The sequence below is a fragment of the Lates calcarifer genome, linkage group LG18 (assembly GCF_001640805.2).
Source record: "Lates calcarifer isolate ASB-BC8 linkage group LG18, TLL_Latcal_v3, whole genome shotgun sequence".
In the NCBI taxonomy this organism is placed as follows: Eukaryota; Metazoa; Chordata; class Actinopteri; family Centropomidae; genus Lates; species Lates calcarifer.
This window is the reverse complement of record NC_066850.1, coordinates 1,090,710-1,108,014: the sequence shown is the minus strand read 5'-3', so window position 1 is coordinate 1,108,014 and position 17,305 is coordinate 1,090,710. Positions and strand designations below refer to the sequence as shown.

Below are 17,305 nucleotides of genomic sequence, written 5' to 3'. Positions count from 1 at the left end.
GTGAATTGTTCTTTTTAAAATGTTTTATTCTTTCTTAGCCTTATATGACTTGTGTAATCACAATCATAAGGAAGATGTTACTTCAATAACTTCTCTAACCTTTAAGCTACTGTGTCTTATGTTGTGTGTGCATGTGTTGCACTGTGTTTGTGACCATTTGTAGATGCTGATGTATCATGGCACCTTTGGTGCGTGTCCATGCATCCATGTGTGTACATTACCTGACACTCCGACGCATCTCAGCGGATGGGCAGCATCCATGCTGTGTTTGCTCAGCTAATTAGAATGTCCACTGGCAATTTAATGTGCGTTTGCATTTCAGTGTGTTTGTCTGGTGTGTTGTGTTTAATTGGAATATCCACCAGTGCACGTTTGTGTGTCTGTGTATGTTGTTTCTAATTGGAATATTCTCTGGAGTGTGTGGCAGCTGGCTGGCTAACAGAGAGGAGCAGGAGAGAGGGAGGAGAGAGAGAGAGGAATAAACAGGTAATGATGTGACTCGCTGATGGGGCTTTAATGAGGAGAGCTCTACCAAGGGCATAGGTTCAGTTTCAGGTGGGGGGGTAAAGTGAAGTTAGTTGGAGGTTAGATGACAACATGACTCACATTAGGATTAGCTTTGTCACCAAATGGCCATCATGCTGTGCTTAATCATTCTTCAGTATTAGCAGTAGCCCGATATAAGGATTAAAACTCCTGTACCCACTTGTGTACAGTTGTGTGCTTCCTCTTCTCAGGGCAGCTGTGATAAAACACATCTGTGTGTGGGAACATGAACAAAAGCAAAATCTCACCTCAATGTCCAAACCTTGTAAATGTGTATCTCCGTCATGGAGATTACTCAGACGGCAGCTCGTCACTGGGACGTGTCTTCCCCTGTCCATACATCAGTGAGGGAAACACCTAGCTCCTGGTGCAGTTAGTGTGGTAGGTGTGAATGAGAGGAACTGGAGTCCCTGTCTCTGTTTAAAGCTGATCTGTGGAGTCGGATGTGAATGTCCTCGATGTCACCTGAGTCCTGGTCAGTGACTTTAAACACCAAGCCTGCAGCACTCAACAGTTCTGGTCTGGTCTGGTCTGGGACACAGCTTCAGGTGTTAATTCAGTGTCTTAGCCAGGGCCCTTTGCCCAGTGCTGTGTTTTAAATACTCCCCCAGCTCTTGAGTAGTTAAAAGAGCACCTGAAAAAGTTTCCTCTCCCCAGGTCAGTGTTTAAAAGTTAAAGAAGCCGGCGCTGGCAGTGTGGGATCTCTGTGTGTGGTTCACTGAGATCAGCAGAGTCGTCACAGTGGAGCAGAGAAGGAGCAGCGAAGCCTATAGAGCCCATTAGAGGTGCTCTCCAGGCTGAGTCTCTGCTCATACAACAAGGGTTACAATTCATAACCTTCCACCTAAAGAAATACAATATCCCCTCTCTGCTCCAGGGTTGAATAAAAGGCTCTGTGTACAGTCTGTAAAGCTTAATTGTCTTTCTGTTCTCCCTGAGAACTAATTCATGTGGTTCATTTACTGACAGATGGAGATTTCATATCATCCTCACCCACTCACTGTCACATGATTCTCCTTCCCTCTCATGCACTCTCATTTGTTTCGTCCCCACCCCAGCCCCTGTTTTAACACCCCCTCCCTTCATTCGTCTCTCTTCTGTCCCTCACACTCCTCCCCTCCGAAAACTCAACGTGGCTCTGACCCACAGCGGGAAGAGAAAGAGAAAGAGAAAGAGAGGGAGGAGAAGCACAAAGAGGAGAATCTGAAAGGGGAAAGTTACAGTGAGAGATGGGGGACGTGCAGGGAGACGCAGAGTAAGAACGGGGGAGATAAATCAAGAAAGCGAGGGAGAGAGAGAGAGAGATTCTTAACCATCACCAGCCAGGGAAGTATTGTTTTGAAATAGGTCATGCTATCATGCAGAGGCTGCTGGCTCCAACAGCTTCTGCTGCACCCTGCAGAAATGGGAAAGGTTGTGTGTGTGTGTGTGTGTTGTGTGCTTCCCTCTGCCTCTCTCTGCTTGTTGTAAAGCTGTAACCACAGGGTACATCCTCTCTCCAGCCATCTCTCTCTCTCTCTCTCTGTGTCTACCTCCACTATGGGCAGAAGACCATCTTTCTTTCCCCTCCTTTCTTTCTTGTCTCTCTGCCTCTTTATCTTTATCTGTCTTCCTCTCTCTCCCTGTGAGCCACCTCTCTTGTTCTCCAGATGTCTTAAATATGGTCAGCTTGTTATCTCCTGTCTCCAACAGAGGAAGAAGCAACCACCCTGCTGCTAGCTGCTCACTGAGAGTGTGTGTGTGTGTTTTTCACAGCATGTTTTTGCCATGTTTGTTCTTGCATCATTATGTGTGCACCAGTTGTTTGACAGACGTGTTTGAGTTGGATGTTTTTGGTAGCTGTCGGGTGATAGAGGAGATTTTTGTGTCATGCTCTGTTCAAACCTCTGATATGCAAGAACAGGACTCGCCGTTCCTGTCCACACAGAAGATACTCTCTGCTAAGACTTGACATTTTTATGGGAATCAGAGTTTCTCCATTCGTAGAGATGGACACGACCACCTTGGTTTACATTAGCGGGTACATGGTGAAACAGTGAGGTTTGCGGTACAGCTTAAACCCAGCCTGGGAACAGACTGAATGCTGCCAAGTCGTGATAGAAGGACAGAGGCGCGTGTTCTGAACAGTATGAATCTGCTTCAGTCACTGAATCTGCTATTCATACACACCTATGCACTTCCTGTCTCTCAAGGCCTCTCATTCACATTATCTATCTCACACACTCAACCACCCACCCACACACACCTAACCCTTAGACCAAAGCAAACCTCATGAGGCCTGACCTCAGAATGGCCCCTTTAAGAAGTGAAAATGGCAAATGGCCTGACTTTGTGTAGCATTCTTCATTTTCTCTCTGTCCCTGTGATTGTGTTTGGTCCTGGGGAGTATATAGAGAACACACACAATCTATCACAAGTCTATCTCTGCCCCTCACACACACACACACACACACACACACACACACACAGTGTTGTAGCTCACCGTCCTCAAGACAGATTTATGGCCGTGACTGTGGTCCCGGTGGAGAACCGGTGACCGCCCAGATCCTTACCGGGAGTGACCGTCGGTAATCAATCTACAGTAATCTGAAGAGGCTGGGAGAGACGGAGGAGGAGAGAGACAGGGAGGCTCACAATAAGAGAGAGAGCGAGAGAGAGAGAGAGAGTGGGGGCAAAGACGGTGAGAGAAAGATGGAGGAGAGGGAGACGAAAAGGCAGCAAAGAAGGAATGAATCAGAGTGCGATGTGAAGAAGTAATAGCAGACAGAGGGTGAGATTTACTCAACGGTCAGATGCTGAAGATGAGAGGAAAAGAGGCGAGCTAATATTAGACAGAGAGAGAGAAAACACAGATCAAAGAAGAGTAATGTTGAAAGAGGGAGAGATAGAAAGTGAGATGAAGAAGAAAGGGAGCGACAGAGAATGTCTGAATCCCTCAGTCGGACAGATGGCCAAAGGTGAATTTGTGTTACAGTAATTATCTTGATCACAAGATTGTGAATTCTTGTGTCAGTCCTCTCATTACATTCACAAGTACAAAGTCCCTAATGCATCAGCTCCATGTATAGTATAATTGAAAGCAATGTGAGCGTTTAAATGAGAACATAATGTATGGATGGGACGCTCGAGGGAAAAGGAGGTGGAGAAGAGTCTGTTGTGTGAATGGTGCTGAACCTGAAGGCTCAGTCATAATGTCCCACGTGTTGTGAAATGCAGATTCCATGTTGAATGAATAGGATTATGTGAAGATTTTAACATGGCGCACTGGTTATACCACCTTTGGTTTCTCAGTAGGTAACCTATCAGGAAACATTCTGATATTTAACTCCTACAGCAGCAGCACAGAGATCAGCTGAACATGTTGAGAGTGCAGATCACTTTTGAACAATGTGTCTTTCCTCTGCTGGATTTACACGTCATGTCGTCTTTATTCTGACAGAATCTACCAATCCTTGGGGTGATTATCTTCAACAGGCTGAAAAAAAGAAAGAAAAACTTTTCATTCATTTTTGAAGGAATGGGTTTTTGCAATCTTTCGCAGGGTTCTGGTGGGATTTGGTCGTTTGGCTGAAAAATGGGGAGAGACAGACAGCAAGTGTCAGATCCTGACATCAAACAGTGAGATGTTGAAGGACTGGGGGGGGGGGCGCCCAAGGGGGACCTCACACTGAGCTGCTCGTACTCACAGACACTCACTGCACTGTATGCAAACACACAGGAAGACATACAGTTAGATACACTCACATGCAGAGAAGCTGTCCTGCTGGGAGCAACGTGTCAGGAAACAAATACTAGAAAGAAAAACCTCAGTAAAATTTTCCACCTCCACTGCAGCTGTCATTATTTCATTCCTACATCAAACAGCTGTAGAAAATAATCAAATGTTTTTCCATCCAGCCACTCCACCATGAACCACAGAGGCTGGTTGATGGAGTGGTGTTGAGATGTTAGTGACTGTAGGGTTCTCCTCCCTGACCTTCTGTTTCTTGCCCAGAAGGCCAACTCCAGGAAAAGTTCTGGTGGTTCCAAACTCCATTTCACAATTATTTAGGTCACCGTGCTCCGGGGAACACTCACTGCCTTAGAAACAGTTTTAAATGAATTTCATAGCAGAGGTCTACAGAGAGTTTCAGTCAATTCAATTTGCCACAGGTGGACTTTGGAGTTTGGAGTGCCACCCCAAAGAGTCTTAATGCTTTTTGTAGATGAGAGATTTCAGTTGTTGATTTTTAATGGATTTGAAAAAAAATCTAAAAACATGTTTTCACTTTGTCGTTAAGGGTTATTGATCGTAGACTGATTTTATCATCATAAAATGATGAAAGTGATATAATACTCTCTGAAGCCAGAGTCAGACTGCATGACAAAGCAAAAAACTCAACTCAGACAGTGATGCTGGCAGTCTTCACTGTTCCCATCATCTCGAGATTTATAAGTTATAAACGGATTCTTTTTACAGTCAACAGAACAAACTGTAAAACACAGATGCATCTGATTTGAGTAAATCACACCATATTAATCATGAGGATGATAAATTAGGAACATTGAAATTTTGATAGATTAAGCCAATGCTGATGCCCCAATTTAATTAGTGCTGTACTGCTGATCCCAAGAGAAATTCAAAGTTTGTTGCCTTCCAAGCTGTTGCTGTGCAGATGCAGTAACCTGGCATCCAGTTGCTGGCAATGGATAGGAAATAACTGGCTGGAGGATTTTGGTGCTCTGTCAGACTGACTCAAAGCTTCAGGCAGCATTCATTCAGAGCTGTGAGGTGGTGCTGTGAAGTTTTCATTCCAGTCGGTGCTTCCAGGTGGATTGAAGTTTTATATCACTGGGGTATTAAAGTGTTGTCCCTCATTAGGAGTTGTGCACTTTCAGAGTGGGCCACTAGGAAGGACAGCAAACTTTTAGAGGGCGTCAGTACAACGTTTAAAGTAATATAGTTGAATATTGCCAGAGAAAACCAACTATGCAAATTAATGATGATTAGAAAAGCAAGCAAGCCTTTGGTTAGCTGCTGTATTTAATATTTTGCTCTCTTCACCATAGTAACCAGGATAACTTGTCACATATGTTGTGGAGTTTACTGCACAGTTAAAATCCTCCATGCACATTTTATTTCAGGGCAGTTTCACCATGTAATTTAACCACATAACAGAGCCTGACTGAGTTGGCTCCAGATGAAGTCTTCTCACTGCCTGTCTCAGCTGTCACTGCTGCAGCATTTTACGTCTCAGAAAAAATGAGGCGCCGTGGCCACAACATCATTACAATGTTAAGGAAACTATTAAGGCAGCCATATTCTGATGGCTTTGTAAAGCACGGGTGACTGGTGACATCTCCTTCACCAGGAGCTCGAATTTCCAAACAGGGTTGAATTAGAGGAGTCAGTGGACAAAAACATCATTAAAAGAAGTGGATTAATGTGAGTCCACGTGTTCCCTTAAATAAAGTCACAGGATGCCGTGGTTTTATTACCTTGAATTACAAAGCAGGGTTGGGACTGTGCAGTGAAACTCAGTAATTCTCTGGAAAACTGTTTTGTGTTATTTCCAGGTCAGTTTCTGTTGTGGCTGCATGAAGTCAGATGCAGGAACAGGCACATTTAACATCCATGTCAGAAGAGCAGATGTGCACTTACTCCCATTTTACATGCTCAAGGTGTGACACGTTTTTTTCCTCCACAATTTGGACAGCAGTCTGCTAACTGATGTCGCTCCATGCAGGTCCTTGCTGGGTATTTTAATTGGCTGGAGCTGTGCGCAGTGGGGGGAGAGGTCCGCAGCAGGGCCACTCTCACACTGTGTATTAGAGTGAAACCTTTAGGCACAGCTCAACATTTCTTTGACTTCAGACTTCTGGCTGAACCTCGTACAGATCTGCAAGTCAATAGGAGCGACACTAACAAGCTGTGGCAGAGCAAACACAGATATAACATTATTTTATGAAATAGCCTGTGCACTCTGTCATGACGCACACACACACACACACACACAGACGCTAGACCAGTATGGATTAGATGGACTAAAAAATGTCTGGTAAGTGCTGTTGTGTAGAAGATAATGAGGCACTTGTGGACAACAGTGACCACGTTTGGGCCCAATTAGGCTGCACTGACACAAAGTTAAAATATTATAGCGGAGAGTTCTGTGTCAGTGAGTTTTTCATCATAGCACCATGTTTGAAAAATGTGTGTGATGGGTGTATGGAGATATGGAGAAGTGTAACTTGGGGATTTAACAAGCTCGGAATAAAAACCGTCTTGAGAAAAGAGAGATGAAAAAAAGCCACAGAAGTAACTTTTTCATGTGTAAGAATTTTAAAAACACGCCTCTCACCTTCAGGGTTTTTTACTTTTGAGACAGAATGGATTTCTAAATGATATTCCTCTCAACTGCCACAACTGGTAGTTTGAAGTGAACACTTACTGTAATTGGTGTAACAACTGTCTAGTTGTCTGTCTTCCCACTGTGGCTATGAACTAATGGTTTTCAGGTTACACTACCAGGTTTTTTGTGTAGTTGGAAAAAAAATCTGTTTAAGCTGAAGTCAGTGAAAAGAAACTTCATTTATAGACCATGTTATGTGGGCTGAGTAAATTAGATAGTTCCTGTGCAATATTTTGAGCTGAAATATTGACAGAACTTGTTTTTTAAAGCTAAGAAAACATTTCTTTCAGTGATGTCCTTCATGAAAGGTAGAGCTCAGATATATGACTGCTTCTATTTTTCAAAGGATTAAAAAAACTAATTAAATAATAATGATACTTGTTGTGAGCTCTCCTCTCCTGATAGAGTGTCATTTGATGCATTCGCTTCTTTATTGCCAAACAAAAACAGTGTCTTATCTCAGTATTTTCTGGGGAAGGTAATCACCAAGACATGATGAGATTGTAATACTGTCGTGACTAACAGCAAAGACTGCCGGTTCTTAGCAGTCTTTTGTTGTCTTCTACACAGCTATACTGCTAAGCAGCTTAAAACTGAGCTGATCCATGAGTGGTGATGCATTTTACTGCCTATTGAAAGTTTCTCAGGAGAAGAGCATCAGGTAAATGAAACGTAAAATGAAACTCAGGTCGCAGCAGGCAAATAAATAAATAAAATCAAAAGGTGGAATTCTTAGATGTTTTCTGTTTTTCCCTCTCGGTGCAGCGGAAGCATCCTCCATCTAACACAACAACTTCAGCTGAGTTTAGTTTGGAGTGAGGAGCTGATCAAACAGCTAACTTTGAAAACATAAACTGACTCACTGAGAGAAACATATAAGGACCCAGTCATGCTAGAAAGTAGCACAGGGAAATCAATGTAATAAAGAGTTTTATTGAAGAGGGGAAACGCTCTCCGAGCTAACGATCTTACTTGTTAGTTTGGTCGCTAACGGGATAATGGATTCACACAATTTGATCCAAAGGTTTGTACTCGCACCATCAACTGACGTCTCATGACTGTCTAATAAAGACTCGTGCTTTGTGGAGCAGTTTGTATACCAACAGAAGACACTTAATAAAACTGAATGTTGCAACAGAGCTAATACGCTACGATAGCTGCCTCCATTTAGGCCTGTTGTAATGAACACACAGGAGGAGGATCTGATACTTTTTATGATATTTGATAATGAAAATCTTTGTCCAAAGTTAGGATTTAATTTATTCCTAGAATATTTACTGTGTGTATTAACAAACAAATCAGAAATAATAGTGGTGATAATCCTTAACGTTCAGCAGTAGACATTGGTTCAGTCCTGACTGAAATAAAAATAAAATCCCTTCACCCTCCCATGGCTCTGGTGATTAAAATGATGAGTGGTCCCACAGTGTGAGAGGAGACAAACAGCAGGTGTCAATTAGACACACACACGCACACACACACTCAGGAGGGTGTGACACCAAATGTCAGTGTGACGTTGGTTCAGAACCCTCCGGCAAATCGGAAAAGTTACCCCGCTCATAAAAAGGTTTGGTTAGGACAGGGACCTATCAAGGACATCTGAACTCATTATCAACATGCACAGACGGCAGCATGTTAAATGATGCAGGGCTGAGATGGAGAGGAAAAAAGATAACAAGGAGATGCTGTAGATAAACACAACACAGGATGGAAAGATGAAGCAGAAGAGACCGAAGGGGTGAGGACAGAGGAGGAGCAGTAGCTTGGTGAGCAGTGCAGAGTGCGAACCAATCATTAGAGATAGTGTGGGCAGAAGCGAGGGAATGACAAGGAAAGAGTGGAGAGATGTAAAGATGCAAGGCGTCATGGGGAATGAAAGATGTCAGACACAATGCTTTTTTTTTTTTTTTCTTTTCCCAAATGTCTCTTTCTGTCTGACCGTTGGCTGACTCGGGACATGAAACACAGCGGCCAGTAGTCATTTATTTCAAATGAGAGGAGAGAGAAGTGAAGTTTGGCAAGAGATCTCAGTGACTCCACCACAACAGAGAGTTGAACATGAGTTCAACTTAATGCAAATGAGCAGCAGTTTGGTGTCCAAGTAAAGGGCAGATGTTCTCTTCTCACCGATCAATCCCAGTGTGTTAGAAATGGGATTCTAGCAGCGTCTGTCTCCGTGGTAGAAGGCGAGTCCTGTTTATTTTAAGAGACATCAGTAAGAAGAATGTGTGACAGGACGTTTCAAAGTTCTCACTGAGGTTTACTGTAATGTATCCACACTTTCATCAGCAGTAAAATGCCTCTGCAGCTGGTTATACTTTCAACAGTGGCACACTGTGCACAGCAGTGACAACAAGTGACAACAGACAACTAGTCAGCCATTTGGCAACACACAACAAAACCCAGGTGTTGTGTTGAAGTTTGTGGCAGTGTTAATTTGAACATGTATGCTCTTCCATGGAGGCGTCCCATGGGCAAAATTTTCATTGTACCACAAACGTAAAAGTGCTGCATGGCCTTGTTCCTCAGTTCAGTCGCTGCTTTGTCGTCACAGCGTTCTTTCTTTTCATTTCTCCATGTCTCCTTCCCTCTGTCATCTTCTTCCACTTCTCCCAGTCAGCCATTGATCGTTCTCCCAAACGTTTCTTCCTTCGTCTGTTGCTTCCTTTCTCACTCTCTCCCTCTTACCCACACCATCTTTCATATTCACACCATCTGCCTCTCTCTCTCTCCCTCATTTCTGTCTCTTTCTGTCTCCCCCCTCTCTCTGCTGTTGGCAAAGTTGACCGTGCCTCTGGCTAGAGCTTTTTGATTTCACCACCCTTTCCTTGCTCTGTGGTAGATATGAAATGACTTGCAATAATCACAGGAGTAGTGTAATGACTGAGCATGTTTCATGTCTCGGCTCATCAGGCATGATAAGCTGAGCTTTGTGTGTGTTTCTCCTCCTATAGCCCATGTATGTTCTGAGTCTGAAATAAGTATGTGTGTGTGCACCTCTTCAGCCCTCGTCATGTGTTGAAGATTTTGCTGCATCATGCCTCGATCTGACTCAGGGACTCCTGGGTTTAAAAGCAGCGATTAAACTGCATCACTACCCTCGCAGTGAGTGGCACTTTTTTGGCAGTGTATGTTGATCCTCTGAAAGCCAAGTAGTGCAGGTGAAGGGATGGAGAGTCCACAGAATGTGCAGAGGAAAAACTCCTTGACGGTGCCTTTCTTCATTTATACAACATATGTTTAAGGGCGTCTACATGCGTCGCTTATCTACATATATCAGCATGAGGAAATCACATTGTATGCAGATGATGGCCTAATTTATTTGATTGGCTTCAGATGTACTCTTTAAGCTGTATAAGTGTCATCTGTGATGCAGCCAAGCCAACTCTCCCCACGCTTAACTCACTGATGGGTGGCCTAACTATCAAGCTCCCTGTCTCTTAGTATCAGCCTTGTCTCCCAAGAAGCACATTCTCAGACAGCTATTCAGCATTAGCGACTTGCTGTACATTCAGTGCTGTTCACGGCACTGTACAGATGACGTTTATATTGCCATATGAAAAGTGTAGTTAGCTGCAGGCCTATAGCTTCTGCTTTTTCCATGCTGCTGCATCCAGTAAGCTGCCTTGAAATCTCCACCTCTGTGCTGTGGAGAAAAACCAGCGATTAACAGTATGTTGACAAGATGCTCCTGTATATGTCATGTTTAATGTCAAACAGTAATACACACGTCTGGCCAGCAAACGAGCTCAGCAGCCTGAGCTTCTCCCGTCCTCTCCTGTCCGAGCACATACCTGGCTGCGCTCACCTTCGCCCTCCATGTCCTGCTGTTGCCCCGGCAACCGACCAAAACAGCCACCTCTGTCTGAGTGGTGCGGTGTCATCAAAGTGGCTTCGACGCTGCTGTTTGCGCTGCGGCTTCAGCTGTTTGTATTTACAGTTCTTGCGATTCACTGTGAGTGTCATTATTTTCTGCAAATATGTTCAACATAAGGTCGCCTGGGAAAGTAATGAAGCCGTCTGCGAGGTCGTGCTATCTGTGGTTATAAACGATGATAATCAACACTGTAAAAAGGTGTGGGCTGAACAACGGTGGGCCTGTCCTCTAAGCATTAATTGAAAAATAACAAGCTCTTCAGTAGATGAAAATCCGTCGATGAGCAGTTTTCTCATGAACGCAAAATAAAACGAGTCCCCTGGAAATGGCAATAAAAACACTCCTGTGTTATCAGCACAGCACTGCTAATTCAAGGTCTGCCATATTCACTATTCACTACCACTGACACTGACCAGCACTTAAAGGCATCACTTCTTTCAACCTTAAAACCAAAAGAAAGAGCAACACAGAACAGAATCTAGTGAATGTTTTTCTCCTCTTTCCATTTTTCCCCTCTCTTCCTGTCTCTCTGCTCAGGTGTTAAAAGCACATCAGCCATCACTCCATCTGCATCTGTAAATGTTTTAAACCTTAAGGGAACGCGTCGTATTTAGCCATCCGTGGCTGATCGTCCACTCTCTCAGATCTTCTTTTGGGATAATAGAGCGCTCTTCTGATGCACACATTCTTAGCTATTATCAGCTGTGGACAGGAAGGTGCAGGAGGACAGTCTTCAGTTTGTGTGTGTGTGTGTCTTTGTGTAAATAACAGCTGGAAGCCACAACTTTGGACCAAAGGCTAGATGTAATGGAAGCGGCTATCAGCAGACTTGCTGCTGTTTTGATAAGGGCAAGTTCACTGCTTAGGGGAATCTGTCTTTTCCTTTCATTTTCACTGCTAGTCTGCCTTTTTTTCTGTAGGTTATTCCGTTTTCACTCTTTTCTTCATTGACTCTTGCAATCTTTTTTTTTCTCGGTTTCGTTCCCCTCTCTTCGACTGAAAATGTTTTTGTGTCTCCATCTGTTCCTCTCTGATTCAGACTGATCATGTATCAGTACAATTCAATCGAGTGCAATTTGTTTGCTTGAAATATGAAAAAGAAAACAATGTGGCAAAGCACAAATGAATCCACAGATTCTCCTCGCACATTTTTCTCTCGTGATCTTTTTCCCTCTTGCTGTTCGTGCACATGTAAAATTCAGTCCTGTGTTGGTGCTTTGTTTTGTGTGTTATCTTGTTGCTGAGGTGGAAGTGGGCAGATGGGAGTAGCGTGTAAACTGCCATCAGAGCCTGTAGGGGAGCTGCAGGCAGAACTCTTAACTCCCGGCCAACACACTCTGATGCTGCCGTGGGAATGTCATAAATAAGAATACACAAAATAAATAATGACTGTGTGTAATTTTCCTTGTTATTATTACATTCTTTTTGTGTGCACTTGCCTGTTTGTGTGCTTTTCAAAGCAAGGCCTGCGTTTACTAAATGCATCACACACACGCTCTGAAATGTGTGTGTGTGTGTGTGTCCATTTGCCTCCAGTTTATTGGCTGTACACTCCCCTTTGCCTTTGGCTACTGTCAATGTTATCAACTTACACCTTCAGGCAGGTGTGTGTTTTCTTCCTCCTCTATATTTGTGAGGACCAACTTGAATTTGTGACTGAGGATATTTCTGGAAAGTGATGACATTTTTCCTTCTTCAAAAAGCTGTCGGAGGGTTAAGGCCTGGGTTCAGGTTAAGGACACATATGTAGTTTTGATGGTTTAGTACAGGAATACAAATGTGTGTGAATTTCAGTCACTAGCACTGTGTCTTTGTTGAATAATAAACCTCATTAGCCAGTGAGCTGTTTTTGAAGCAGGAGTCATGAAGTGTGATCAGGCTTTGTTGAGAAAGGACGTGTTACTGCAGACAGACTCTCTTTGTTTGGAGGATATGATACTATTCATTTCTGGTCTGGTTAAACACAGTCGTAACAAAGCAGCTCAGGGCTGCTGCAGTTTATTGAGAATCCTGAAATCATATCCTCATTATTTGTTTTGTAATGTCCATTTCCAAATTCCAATTTTTCACAAATGGCCCTAATTTCTTCTCTAAATGAAACTCCTGCTCGAAGCATGTTTACAGCATTCACAGCCGACAGCAAATTCAGAATGAAATTACCAAATGAGAAAATGAAAATTGACCCCCCCTCCTCCCTATTACCCCACTGAATGTCTTGGTCTTGGTGTAGTATTGTGCCCAGTGTGTTCATAGTGTTCATAGTGTGTGTGTGTAGGTACGGGCCCAGACATTAGCCTGAGTAAAACCACAGCTCTGTCTGAGGTGCAGCTGTAGTTTCTCTCTGTTCTCCTCTCTGCCTCTTGTCAGGCTGTGGTTACCAACACTGTCAATCAGTGTGTCTGTGCACTTCTTGACAATGAAGGAGTCGGCCACTGTCTGTTTTCTCGCTCTCTTCCTCACTTGATCAGCGTTTCCCCCCTTCCCTTCCCTTCTCTTCCCTTCCCTTCTCTTCTCTCGCCCCATCCCATAACATCATTTTCTGTTTCATGTTTTCTTCTCTCCCCTCCCGCTCTCTCTATTACTTTCCCTCCCTGGCTTTCTCCTTCCATCTCTCCCACACTCTCCCTTCAGCTCTCCCTCCTCAGTCTTTCTCTCCATATTACCATAGACAGTGCTCGCCTTATAAGCCCCTGTGTCTTGAGAGCTTGTCAGCTGTGTCAGGGGGGTGTGGGTGAAGCCTGTCATTACATCTGTCCTCCTCCAAACTACTCTCTGAAACTCACTGAGGACCCGAGGACTGGAGCTCAGTCCACTGCAGTGTGTGTCTAGGTGTGTGTGTGTCTGTTCTTGTTTCATTATAACTTTCCTTCAACTTGTCAGAATCGATGTGGTCTAATTAAGTTGTCTCATTTAGACCAGTGTACATAACAATTCTGACTGAATATCCACAGAACCTGTCACTGCATGTGTCCCTCAGTCAGCTTGCAGTGCCTGCCACCGCGTCCACTGTACAGGACAGCATCCATCCGCCTGTCTGTCTGTCTGACAGTGCAGCACAGAACTACTCTGACTTTTAGCACAAACCTGTAGTTCACCACCAACAGCTCAGTGTCTGACACAGAAAGTTTTTCTTCCTGCAGGGTCTCATGTCGGCCACGCCTCCTCTACCACATATTCAAACTCTGAGACAAACATGTCTGAAAGTCACTTTCTGTCCCTATCAACGTAACCGATGGAAACACCCATATGGTATTTAAGCCTGCCAAAAAATGCTAAGAATAATCTCACATTCTTCAGCACACGGGCAATTAAGCAACTTCATTGGTGCCATCGTTTCATATCCATTTCATTTGATCTACCTGCCTCGTGTGTCACCGTCGCTGTCACTACACACATTTTCTGCTAATTTCGCTCTTGTTAGACCGTCCTTTACTTCCTCTCTTCCCATCTGTCCCCCTCATCTCCCCCCCATCAGACATATTCTGTAGCTGGACGATAACACAGACTATCTCTGACAACTTGAAATGTGATAAATGACTCTCTCTCTCCTGCTGTGTGTATGTGTCTCTCTCTCGTTCTAGATGTATATCCAAACCACCACCCTGACTATCTCCCTCAGCCTGTCTGCCTCCGTGTCTCTGGGGATGCTCTACATGCCCAAGGTCTACATCATCCTCTTCCACCCCGAGCAGAACGTACCCAAACGAAAACGCAGCTTCAAGGTAAAGTAGACTTAAGTCTTCATGATGAAGCACTTCAGCCTCCTGTGTTCAAATTCCATAATATTTTCTGTTTCTTAATTGGTTTGATTTGTTATTTTGGTTGATGTTAAACAGGATTTATAGGAAGGAAGTCAGATCACGCACAGACACTTGGATTCTCATTATTTCTACAATTACACAGGCAATCGTGACGGCCGCCACCATGTCAGGAAAACTGACCCAGAAGGGAGGAGACCGGCCCAACGGAGAGGTGAAGACTGAGCTGTGTGAGAGCATGGAGACCAACAGTGAGTAAGAGAACACCTAAGTTTTATAATTACACATATAATAAACAAATCAAATCATCAGCTAAGTAATCTGTGCTCAAAGGTCCACAAACTTCCAGACCTTTTAACTGCATCACACAGTCTTCATTCATTAGAGACGTTTATATTGCGGAGATAAAATACATGTGGAGAGGTCAGGAGGTTTACTGCAGAGTTAGAATGATGGCAGAGGATTAAAGTGAAAAATATCAACCAGTTTGAACACAGTAATCTCTCATTATGCATATAAATATATAACACACACAACAATACACATACATAGGGAACGTGTGGGCTTGATTATGATTCAGGCTAACAGCTGCTCATATGAGCTCTGGCAATCAAATCATTTTCTTCATCCTCCCTGCAAGTGGGTAGTATATTTGTATTTTCATTTTAATTGCTTGTCAAATGAAGTGGAACCGTGCAAACAAACAAACAAATAAATAAATATTTTCCCTTGTGTATGTTAAATATACATTTCACTCAAAGTTTTAGTTTTAAGATTAATTTCACACCTGACATTTTTTTGCGCGACACAGCTGCCACAGTGACAGCTTCAGATAGCATGGTGTTGTGTGTCGAGCTGGCTCTCCTGTGTCAGCAGCCTTGTGGATGAAATGACGGTGTTATGCGTCTGCATGTGCTCCATCAGGTGTGAATGCTTTTCTCTGAGTCTCCATCGATCTGTTTCGATCTAGTCCTTCAGTGTGTGTGTATGTGTTGATGTCTCTCATTGGCTGTGTGTGCACAGTGTGTGTACGAGTCATATTTACAGTCTGAGCCGTGCGTAACACGTGTTTCTGTGCAGTCTCTGGATGCAGGTGTGTAATAGGTTTCAGACTGTGAATGCTCCTCTGTCAGCACTTTGTCAGGATCAGTGAAGGAGGCAGGTCACAGATCATTCATTTAGCCAATAATTAAACTGCTTAGTCATCTCCTTACATACTTCACCTTGCAAAAAGTCAGTAAGTTCCATATGGTCTAGACAACAATTTATTTAAACAGCGGTGATGGGAAGAATGCAAGGTTAAGCGTCTTTACCTTTTTATCACCTGGCATTTTCCTTAAGAGCGCTCTTCAGAAAATATCAATAAATACATTGGTCAAGTCTGAAATAAATGGAAAAGACTCATTTATTTGGTATTTTGATATTTTTTCCATGACTCCAGTGGTGTGATGGTGAAACAGAAGTGAAAGAGAAAAAAATACTAGTAAGAGGTTTGAATGAAAGCATTGGAGTACAACAATAGCACAGTTAGAGACCTGCGGTCGCTGCAAAAATACTGACATTTACCATGGAATGCTTGAGGGGACACGGGACATAATGGGTTTGACAAAAAGCCCCAACAACTCAGGTGGACTGTGGATGTGACACTGTTACGTGACCGTCTGTAGCAAAATCTGCTCTCAACTGCTCTCCTCTCTGTTTCTCTCCCTCTTTCCCCCCTCCATTCTTTCCATCTGGCTCCTCTTTTTCACTGCATCTTTTCCAACCCGTCCTTATTGCCCACTTTCACTCCATTCCTCATTTCTCATCCTCACACTTCTTTTTTTAATCATCTTTACTCTCCTCCATCAATACTTCTCCTTTTTGCACCTTTTCCTTCACCTCCACTCCTCTTCCCATCTTCCACCCTCTCCATCTTCACACAGCTTCATCAACTAAGACGACGTATGTCAGCTACAGCAATCATGCCATCTGAAGGGACCACAGGGGACGGAGAACGGGATTGGACAGGAGAGGGGAGCGTGTCTTGGGGCGGGGCCGAGGAAAAGAAGAAGCCGTCATTCAAAGCCTGTTGGCCGGAGAACTGGCGGGCAGACAGAGCGCCCAATGGAATCCAAGCATGAGACATTTTGTATTGTTCCGCATCAAACCACAGAGAGTTGGGACCACATAAACAGCCAGTCAGTGTGCCTGCTTTCCCGCTGCTCACAGCTCATTGGTCCTACCATGAACTTACCTGTTTAAAAAAAAAAAAAAAAAAAGGAGACAACATAAAAAAGTGACGTACCATAGGACACTGTGGTGGACAGAGTAACTATTAAAAATTACAAAAACAAAAAAAAATCATAAAAAAGAAAATATAAAGGAAAAAAACTCTCAGAAACCATGTAGACATTATATCTAAAAGGGCAAAGGTGGGGCCGGGAAAGATTTAACAGATTACATTTTAAAAGATATTTAAAAAGAGAAATGTAAGAGAAAATCTATGAGACTCAAACATGTTTGTTGTTATTCTCTACTTGTAAGTATTTTTGTGGTTGTGACGATTTTTTCATTCTTGTCTCACCGTTGTCTGATGGATCGCCCGTGCATAATGAGATGAGTGTGTTTCCTCCTGCTGTCTTGGCTAACCGGGTTGTAGCCTTGGGTCGTGAACCTGTAAAATGCCATGGTTGAAGCATGCCAGTTTTTATACAAAAAGGAGATTTATTTATAATAAAGGAATGTTTTGCAAA

The 17,305-nt window shown here is 43.4% G+C and overlaps 1 protein-coding gene across 2 annotated transcripts in view; it reads left to right on the top strand.

Moving 5' to 3' along the window:
• Window positions 1-17,305, top strand: part of grm8a (glutamate receptor, metabotropic 8a) — a 186,624-nt gene extending 169,319 nt beyond the window's left edge. The window contains exons 12-14 of one of the 2 annotated variants that reach the window (XM_018685142.2): window positions 14,394-14,534; window positions 14,716-14,821; window positions 16,496-17,305. In XM_018685142.2, the coding sequence (XP_018540658.1) occupies window positions 14,394-14,534; window positions 14,716-14,821; window positions 16,496-16,545 (297 nt within the window). In that variant the 3' untranslated portion in view covers window positions 16,546-17,305. Of the gene's footprint in view, window positions 1-14,393; window positions 14,535-14,715; window positions 14,826-16,495 lie in introns of both variants that reach the window. The other variant, XM_051077668.1, reaches the window with a different exon arrangement.